This window comes from Symphalangus syndactylus, chromosome 14 (assembly GCF_028878055.3).
Source record: "Symphalangus syndactylus isolate Jambi chromosome 14, NHGRI_mSymSyn1-v2.1_pri, whole genome shotgun sequence".
NCBI classification, from domain to species: Eukaryota; Metazoa; Chordata; class Mammalia; order Primates; family Hylobatidae; genus Symphalangus; species Symphalangus syndactylus.
In genome coordinates, this window is record NC_072436.2 from 102,509,163 (window position 1) to 102,519,126 (window position 9,964).

The 9,964-nt window shown below is 34.4% G+C and overlaps 1 protein-coding gene across 8 annotated transcripts in view; it reads left to right on the forward strand.

Annotated features, from left to right (window-relative positions):
* Positions 1-8,621, forward strand: part of HNRNPLL (heterogeneous nuclear ribonucleoprotein L like) — a 41,936-nt gene extending 33,315 nt beyond the window's left edge. For all 8 annotated transcript variants that reach the window (XM_055243374.2, XM_063618124.1, XM_055243372.2 and 5 more), the window contains 5 exons: positions 702-823; positions 1,289-1,490; positions 2,176-2,233; positions 2,318-2,416; positions 6,380-8,621. In XM_055243374.2, coding sequence (XP_055099349.1) covers positions 702-823; positions 1,289-1,490; positions 2,176-2,233; positions 2,318-2,416; positions 6,380-6,435 — 537 coding nt within the window. In that variant the 3' untranslated portion in view covers positions 6,436-8,621. The remainder of the gene's footprint in view (positions 1-701; positions 824-1,288; positions 1,491-2,175; positions 2,234-2,317; positions 2,417-6,379) is intronic.
* Positions 8,622-9,964: the final 1,343 nt, after the last annotated feature.

Here is a 9,964-nt window from a genome sequence, read left to right on the forward strand (position 1 = left end):
CTTCTAACCCTTACAGCATTATATTCTAAAACTGGAAATAGTACAAGAGGGTAAGTATGGCCTCTGCCCAAACTGTCATGAAATAACGTGTGTTCCCCTGTGTTGCACAAGCCTTCCTGTGACCATGCTATCTCAAGGCTATTTTGTATTATTTCTTACATAGCATCTTGTTTACTGCATTAACAGAATTCTACATAGTTTGTAATTACTATTTGTTTACTTTTAAATTTCTGACTTAACTACTAGAATATAAGGTTCAAGAAGATGTCTGTTAACATTCGCTATTAAATCCCCAGTACCTACCACAGTGCTTATATATAAAACATATTAGACAATAAATATTTGTTGAAAGAATAAATATTAACGAGTGCTGCCAGATGGTATTATCTGTATTTTCAGCGACAATCCATGGCTCAGAGAAGTTAAGTATATTGCCCTCAAATCACACAATTAATACATAACAGAGTTAGGGTAAGCCTGTGCTGTTCTTCAGTGGGCTATACAATAGTAGTATAGTGTTCCTTTTTAACTATTGAATTTTGATAAGAGTTAAGGGTATCTCATAACATGGCAGAATATAGTTAAAATCCAGGTGATCTTCCGTATGTTACTTTAACCACTTAGGTCGTATTGTCTTTTAAAAATTCTGTTACTGTAAAAGGGAATTAAATGGTCACATTTTTGGGATTTTGTGTTTACAGGTAAAATTTATGAAGACCATTCCTGGTACGGCACTGGTAGAAATGGGTGATGAGTATGCTGTAGAAAGAGCTGTCACACACCTTAATAATGTCAAATTATTTGGGAAAAGACTTAATGTTTGGTAATTATCTATCTTAAATGATACATTTTAAAAAATATTTTAAAATCTTGGTCTTTTTATTAGAGACATTAATGTCAACTTGAGAATATTTTAATGTAACTGAGGGCACATCTGAAACAACAGCTGTAATACTGTTATTTTAGACGAGTTAGGGTCGTATCACTCAGATTTTGCTTAGCTATACCTGCTTTTTAGTTTTGTGATGGTAAAACATGTTAAAATGGGCAAGTTTTTATGTTAAAGTTTTCTAATATGAGAATATATTTAATAGATTTTTTTTCTAATTGATGTCTAAACTACAAGAGTGATTGATTATAACCCAAACGAAATCCTCTATTTAAGTAGCTCTATGTATGCCTTTTTTGGTTAAGATTTATGCAAGCAAAATATATTAGCATTCTGAGACTACTTGCTGCTTTTTATCTAACAAAGTACTTTTGTATGTCTTTTCTTTCCAATCTTTAGCGTGTCTAAACAACATTCAGTTGTTCCAAGTCAAATATTTGAGCTGGAGGATGGTACGAGTAGCTACAAAGATTTTGCAATGAGCAAAAATAATCGCTTTACAAGTGCTGGCCAAGCATCTAAGAATATAATCCAGCCACCCTCCTGTGTTTTGCATTATTATAATGTTCCATTGTGTGTCACAGAAGAGACCTTCACAAAGGTAGGCACTGAAATACAAATGTGTATAGAATGTTGCTATTTCCTATTTTAAAATCTGTTTTAGCTTCATTTTGAAGTCATCTTGCTCATTCTTTTGCTTTTGATATTATTAGTATTTTATTTACTTGGTACTGGATAGTTTATTCTTTGACCGTTGTACTTTTCTGGCCTCCATTCCTCATTGGTCTTCGTTGATTTGTGGCTCAATCCTTTTGAGAGTTGGAATTAGAATGAGGTCATCTTACTCCTGCATTCAGAAAGTCATTTAAAGACATATCATGTCTTTAAATCTCACCCATAAAAAAATTTTCTCTATCCGTATCATTTCCCCTAACTTAGAAAATGCTAAGTAGGAACTGTAAGAAATGCTTCAGATAAGAAATGATTTTGTGGAACTCTACTCCCTACCTTAACTAGATAAATCCTGGTCAACTCTGAGAATGTATATTTTATTTAACAAACCTGTGGTTTTATTGTATAGCACTAAGTTACTTAATATAGTTTATAGAATTTTACTGTTTTTAATTGATTTTCTCATACAGCTTGATGTTAATGTAAAAACATACTTGATTTAATCCATTCATTCGAGAATTAAAACTTAAATTCTGCCATAAAGTTTACTTTCTGTAAAAAAGGGGGATATTATTTTGGCTATATTTTTAATGAAGTTTTACTTTCTTTGGCAGTTGTGTAATGACCATGAAGTTCTTACATTCATCAAATATAAAGTGTTTGATGCAAAACGTAAGTGAACAGTCTCTCTTTTAAAGTTTTCTGGTCAAGTTGGTGATAAGTAATAATAACTGAGTTTGTGTTTTTTTGTTTTAGCTTCAGCCAAAACACTTTCTGGGCTATTAGAATGGGAGTGCAAAACTGATGCAGTAGAAGCGCTTACAGCACTGAATCACTATCAGATAAGAGTCCCCAGTAAGTAAAATGTTTTATTTGTGTCGTAATTATTTAGTGGCAGTTACCTTCACAGAAACATTCATGGTAATATAAAAATAACACTTAATAGGCTGCTTAAAAAAATACAGATAAATACAAAAAAGAAAGGCATATTAATTCCTGTATTAGTTATCTATTGCTGTATAACAAAATGCCATAAAATTTAGCATCTTAAAACAGCAAACATTTATTATCTTACTGTTTCTGAGGGTTAGTATTTTGGGTGCATTTCAGCTGGGTGATTTGGGCTTAGGATCTTTCATGAAGTTGCAGTCAAATTGTTTTCTAAGTCTGCAGTAATCTCAGGGCTTGACTGAAGCCAGAAGATCCACCCCCAGGCGCACTCATATGGTTGTGTGTAGGCTCAGTCAAGCCACATTGGCCTTTTCATGGTATCTGACTTCTCTCTGAGTGATCCAAGAGATAAATCAACAATTTTTTTATAACCTAACATTGGAAGTGGCATACCATCACTTAATGTTATAATTTTTTTAGTCACAGAGACCAAACATAGTACAGTGAGTGTAGGAGGAGACTATACAGGGTGGGAGTACCAGGAGGTTGGAATTACCTTCAAGCTATAGCTTCCACAATCCCTGCTGATCATTTTAGAGGAAAGCAATACATGCATATGTTTAAAAAGCTCAGACAGTACATAAAGGTACAAAATGAAAAGTTAAAGCTTTCTACAACCTCCAACCTTTTGTCTAGTTCTTTTTTCTTCCCTAGTGTGTATATAAAATTACATATATTTTTAAAACTTGGCCGGGCACTGTGGCTCATGCCTGTAATCCCAGCACTTTGGGAGGCTGAGGCGGGCGGATCGTCTGAGGTCAGGAGTTCGAGACCAGCCTGGCCAACGTGGCAAAACCCTGTCTCTACTAAAAAAAAAAAAAAAATTTAACCTGGTGTGGTGGCACACACTTGTAGTTTCAGCTACTTGGGAGGCTGAGGCAGGAGAATTGCTTGAACCCGGGAGGTGAGGTTGCAGTGAGACGAGATCACGCCATTACCCTCCAGCCTGGGCGACAGAGCAAGACTCCGTCTCAAAAAAAAAAAAAAAAAAAAAAAAAAAGATTCTTCTGTACATACTTTCCTGTGTCTTGCTGTTTTCACTTAATATATCTTGGAACTATTTCTATATTGCCACATTCAAAGCTGCTTTTTTAAAGCATTTTTCAGGATAGCTATTTATAGTCAAGATGTATCACAGTTTTGTCTTATTTACCCATCCCCCCACTGATGAACACTCTGGTTGCTTCTGTTTGTTTTTTTCTGTTACTGTAATAAACATCCTTATAGTCGCACTTTTTCATTTTTAAATTTTTTTTAATTTTTAGTTTTTTTTTTTTAAATAGAGACAAGGTCTCACTGTGTTGCCCAGGCTGGTCTTGAACTCCTGAGCTCAAGTGATCCTCCTGCCTCAGCCTCCCAAAGTGCTAGGATTACAGATGTGAGCAACCACGACTGGTCAATAGTTGCACTTTCTAATGTGTGTTTGTAGGACAGTTTTTCAGTAGTGTAGGGCATGAAGGTTTATAGTTAGGTAAAATGTTGCTAGATTGTACTTTATAAAGGTTGCACCAGTTTACATTACCAACCGTGGTATATGAAAGTATTCATTGCTCAGCACTCCTAGCAACACTGAGTGTTGTCAGATATTCAATTTTTACCAGTATGATAGATGAAAAATGGTATTCGGTTGTTTTAATTTGTGCCAAGTCAAGTGAAATTGTTACCCTGTTTGTCTCCATAATAGTAACAATGGCCTTTTTTGTTTTGCTTTGTTTTTTGTTTTTCTTCTTTTTTGAGACGAGTCTCGCTCTGTCCCCCAGACTGTAGTGTAGTGGCACGATCTTGGCTCACTGCAACCTCCGCCTCCTGGGTTCAAGCGATTCTCCTGCCTCAGCTTCCCAAGTAGCTGGGATTATAGGCACCCACCACCACACTCAACTAATTTTTGTATTTTTGGTAGATACGGGGTTTCACCACGTTGGCCAGGCTGGTCTTGAACTCCTGGACCTCATGATCTGCCCACCTCGGCCTCCCGAAGTGCTGGGATTACAGGCATGAGAAAACTCAAGTCTAATTTTTGAAACTTTGTGCTGTGTAATTTACTTTGATCCTGGATCTAAAGGGTATTTAAATAATAGGGGAACATTATAGGGTGTGGTGATGAATGATGGTTTAAAAAAGAGAAAAAAAAACGCTAAATGATTTATGGGTGGAATAACATCTGAAGTTTGCTTTAAAATATTCTAGCTTTCAAAACTATGTGTGAAGGGTAGGTAGGTGAAGTAAGACTGCCAAATATTGACCATTATTGAAGCTGGGTGATAGGTATGTGGGGATTCATTAAACCTATCTACATTTTTGTGTATGTTTGAAAATTCCTTAATAAAAAGTTAAGTAAGAAACACCTTTTTTTTTTTTTTTTGGAGACAGGGTCTTGCTCATCTCCTAGCCTGGAATGCAGTGGTGCAATCACGGCCCACTGCAGCCTCATCTTCCCTGAGCTCAAGTGATCCTCCCACCTCAGCCTCCCAAATAGCTGGGGCTATAGGAGTGCAACACCGCACCCAGCTTATTGATGTATATTTGTTTATTTTTAAATTTTTTTACATGGAGGGATCCTGCTGTGTTGCCCAGGCTGGTGGTCTGGAACTCCTGGCCTCAAGCAATCCTCTGGCCTCAGCCTCCCAAGTTGCTGGGATTATAGGCAAAAGCCACAATGTCGGCTTTCTTCTCATTTTAGTTAAAAAAAGGAAATTTTATTAAGTATCCGTCAGGCTTAATTTTTGAGAGAAAGTTTTAAAAAGCTTTAAAGTTATATGAAATACCTTAGAGACAGTATATAGATTATAAACTATTTGGAGATAGGGACAGTTATGTATGTTTTTATCCTCTGCAGTGTCTTGTACACACTTGTTGATGCATATGCTTTTCCCCATACAGGAATTTTTTTTCTTTAATGAACTACAGCCTTTAATACTAAAGTTTTGATACATTAAGATAGCAAAACTGGTTCTTTGCTTTGATTTCTTATATATGCAGTTGAGGAAGAGCTGTTCCTGCCTGGTCTGAAAAATTAAAGGAAAGAAAAATTTACAAAATGGAAATATTTTTGTGAAGTATACCCAGTTGGTTTTTTTTTTTTCCCCAGTAATTTCAAAACTTATATACCCCACTGATGAAGAGAGATTTAATACTAGATTTCCTGGAACCTTTTGGGATCATAGATGTCTTCATGTACATTCCAGCTTTGTCCTACTTCCCAAGCTGTATTTGAATTGGCTTTTATAGAGAGTTAACTGCTGGCAATATTTTTGCAATGTGAGCTTTGCTGCTTAATCCTGATACTATTTATTCTTTAATGATCAATTCACTAAAAAATATTGAGTGCCAGACAGTGTTGAGAACAATAGAAATGTAGCAGTGAACAAAGTCCCTGCCTTCATGAGCTTACCTTCCAGTAAATATGAATAAAAATCTTTCCCTTACCTTACTTAGAAATTTTACTTTTTTTTTTTTTTTTTTTTTTTTTTTTTTTTTTTTTTTTTTTTTTTGAGACGGAGTCTCACTCTGTCACCCAGGCTGGACTGCACAATCTCGGCTTGCTGCAACCTCCACCTCCCAGGTTCATGCAATTCTCCTGCCTCAGTCTCCTGAGTAGCTGGGACTACAGGTGTGCACCACCACACCCAGCTAATTTTTGTATTTTTAGTAGAGGCGGGGTTACACCTCATTAGCCAGGCTGGTCTCGAACTCCTGACTTCAGGTGAGCCACCGCGTCTGGCCAATTTTACTTCTTTATATTCCTGCTTTATATTCACCACATTTTTTATATTTAGTATAAAAAGGTGAAATAATTTACTCTGGTACTTCAAGGTGATCTTGAAAGTTTGATGAAGTGAAATATTAACTGTTTTTTACTTTTTACAGATGGTTCCAATCCCTATACATTGAAGCTTTGCTTTTCTACATCATCCCATTTATAAGAAGAGAAGAGCATGTTAGAATTTATGTTCACCTTTATTACAATTTCAAAGCTACACTTCATTAAAAAAAAAAAAACTAAAATGGTTGATCTCATGTTGCCTTGCTTACTTTAAGATCCTGTTCTGTAATAAACATATTTTGCCTCGAGTAAATTTGTTGTAAACTTAAATATTGAATTGTTTTCATTTTAAGATAGAATATCATAATGTAGACTACAGCTTCATTGTAGATTATACAGATATATGATTTCTAACCTTATTACTGGAATTTTTCTTCCACAGTAAAAATATATTTGCATTCTTAATGCTAATTATCTGCAAGTATTTTTTCATTGTGTAAGAGATTAATGCAGGTGAAAGTATTGCATTTTAATATAGAATTCCTATTATATGTTTAGATGTTTAAGTATGTTGCAGTTACTCATATTAAACATAACTTGTATTTATTATTTTAATCAAGTTTGAGAATAACATTACGTATGTTGAATTTTAAGTGCTACAGATTTAACTGATTTTATATTTCTGAAAGGCTAACAGACATGGATACACGTATACAGTATGCATTCAAACTTATTTAAATTGGTGTATTTTTTTTTAAGTCACTGTCCATTTGTATTGACATGCCTCTGTTTCTAGTCCAGTTTGGAGATTTTATAAAGTTATAACAATGAGTTAATGTGTTCATTTTCATTTGTTGCATGTGACTTAAATCTTAGATACAGCTAGTATTTGGCATTGAGATTTTTATAGAGGTTATAATTAACAGTTCCTCTTATAGATAATAATCTGGGATCCATGGGTGGGCTTCAGAGAATCTGTGTACCCCCTAAAATTGTATGTAGAATTTTGGATATTTACATTTTTATTTTTTACTCTTGGATCCATCAGTAATATGTATTTTTCTATATGGTACAAGATTTAAGGATCTAATTTTATTTTTATTCCAAACAGATAGCTATTTGTCTCAATACCATTTATTAAACATTCTTTCTCCCACTGGATCTGTTTTTTTTTTTTCTTTTTAAAATAATAGATTTTATACATAGGCAAGTAAGATTTAAGGACCAAACATGGTATTAAGAGACTATAGCACGATTGTTGTCAAGTTCACAGCTTTTTTACAATAGAAAAACTGATGTGGCCATTTTGTTTTCATCTTTAAAAGAAGGGAGAATACGTGTCATCTACCTAGAATAACTGATATCAATAGTTGACAATATCAGTTTTGTAATCCTGACACTTTAAAATTTGTAAATGAAAGTTCCATTTAGATCTTTTGTAAAGACTTTATTTTAAATTTTAATATAAAAAATCCTTTTAGAAATAAGGCAGGCGTTTACAATTTTAGGGAAACTAAACACACATTAACATTTATTTCCCCTCATTTTGATGGCAGTGGGCCAGGATTTAGCCCTCTAAAGATAAAGAAAAAATTAAATTTAATCTAGAAGTATTTTAGACCCTTATCACAGAACCCAGTAAGTTATGCCAAGGGTAACTGTGTGAACTATGTTCGATACTGGGCTATGTATGTTTCTTATTCGTTGCCAATTTAATACCTAAGTTTATCTAACTTTACAATAAAGCTTTTTTTCCCCTATAAATACTTTTCTACCTCTGTTGAAAAATTGAAATACCTTAATTTTGGTTTATGTAATAGTTCTACTTTCCTTCCTCCTCTGAAAATTAATGTGGGTTGTCAGAATTACAGACTTTTTAATGCCTAAGATTTTAAGAAATAAACCTGTAGGTATTGGCAGGGCTTATTTCATTTAGATTTTAATTAGTTTTGATGTGTAGAAATGATTTTTATCTGTAAGGCTCTCTCTCCACCAAAATAAGTGAATTGTTTGGGAGTAAACTAGTTGGTAAGTTGGGCCTTGCTGATAGATATATGCACTGGTGTGTAAGCCCTATACTGCTGCTGTCACTAATGTTTTTGATAGTTTACTTAGGCATGACTGCTATTAATGAAGTTTGCTTTGTGAATACTCTCTTTCCTTAGCCTTGGTAACATTCTTCTCTGTGCTATCTTTATGCTTTTAGAAGAACAAGAAAAAGCAGATTTAAGAGCTGTAAAGAAATAATACTAGCTTTGAGTTTTTTAAAAAAATATTGAAATCCCATCTCTGTATCCAAATCCTACTACATATTTGATAATAAATCTGCCAAACTGAGTTATGGAATATGAGCTGCCTTTTAAAATCCCTATTCTCCTGCTGAAGGTGTTACCTCACCAAATAAAAATATTTGCAGCTGCAGCCAACATGAGACTTTGCAAACATCCTAGTGATTTGGTTATCTCAACTATGTCTTGAACAGAACTGAGAAGAGGGGAAAAAATGACTAAATGGGGTGAGTTGTTTCATGTTTTCTTTACAGGTAGGCTGCTACAGAACTGCAAAGTAGCTATCAGTGATACTCTTTCTGGAATAAAGAAATTTTGAGTGTAGAACATTCTCCCATACTTAGGAATCTGAAGCACAAGGAGCTTTGCTTCACTTAAAGGTAACAAAAGTGCTTGTAAGATAACAGTGATGAACTTCCTATCTCCATATGGTTGTTTGGTCTAAGAGACTTTTAGTCCACTGTGGGTTCATGTGAAGAATAGCAGGCCTTTGTCTTCATAGTACTGCGGCTCTGCTCATGATGATTTTCAGTGTCAACCAAAAAGTAAGTGAATGTGCAGGCATGAATACTGTTTAAACCAAAGAAATTATTTGGGATATTAAATCTGTGGATATTTGGGATTTAAAATAGTGGATATTTAATCCATAATATCATTGCTTTTGCCTAAAACCTAGCATTTCCATCAAATGGATTCATGTGTTGGTTAAAACCTAATATATTTTATTTAGCAAAATACCGTCTTCTAGGGATCTTAGTTCTAATGTTTTTTTGAACTTGAACAAATAAAATGGACTTTGCTTTACTAGTTACTTTCATAGAAAGCCCTTCATTCAGGGGAACACTTGAAATTCTCTTAGTTTTAATTTACAAATGAGGAAGCTAGTAATGTTGGATATTGTTTTCTCTATCCTCCATTCCACCCTCTCTTATTTTGTAACAGTAATCAAGGTTTGAGTGAGCCTCATTGACTTAGCCTCATTACTCTCAGTACCTCTTAATAAGGGCAGCAGGTCCTCCTAGAGGGGTATTTTGAGAGTTTCTAGGGGTGTTTTTCCAGTGGTTAGGGGACACTGCAAACAATTTGATGGGTAGGACCAGGAAGAATTATCCCTTGTCCTACATGACTTTCTGATTTCCTGTCAGATACTCAAATAGGTAAAAAACCTGTTTATAATGATCTGATCCTAGAGTCTGACTTTTTAATATATTAATGCAAAATATTTTTGTGTGGTTTTAATATGCAGTACACTGAATTTTTAGCAACACAACTACCTTATAAATCAAGGAAATAATGTTTAGAATGCTTTCAAGAGTTGTTCACCATTTTGGAAAATTGTATCATCAACGTATTGGGATTGCCATTATAATACACAAGGGTCAGTTTTCATTTGTAGCTGTC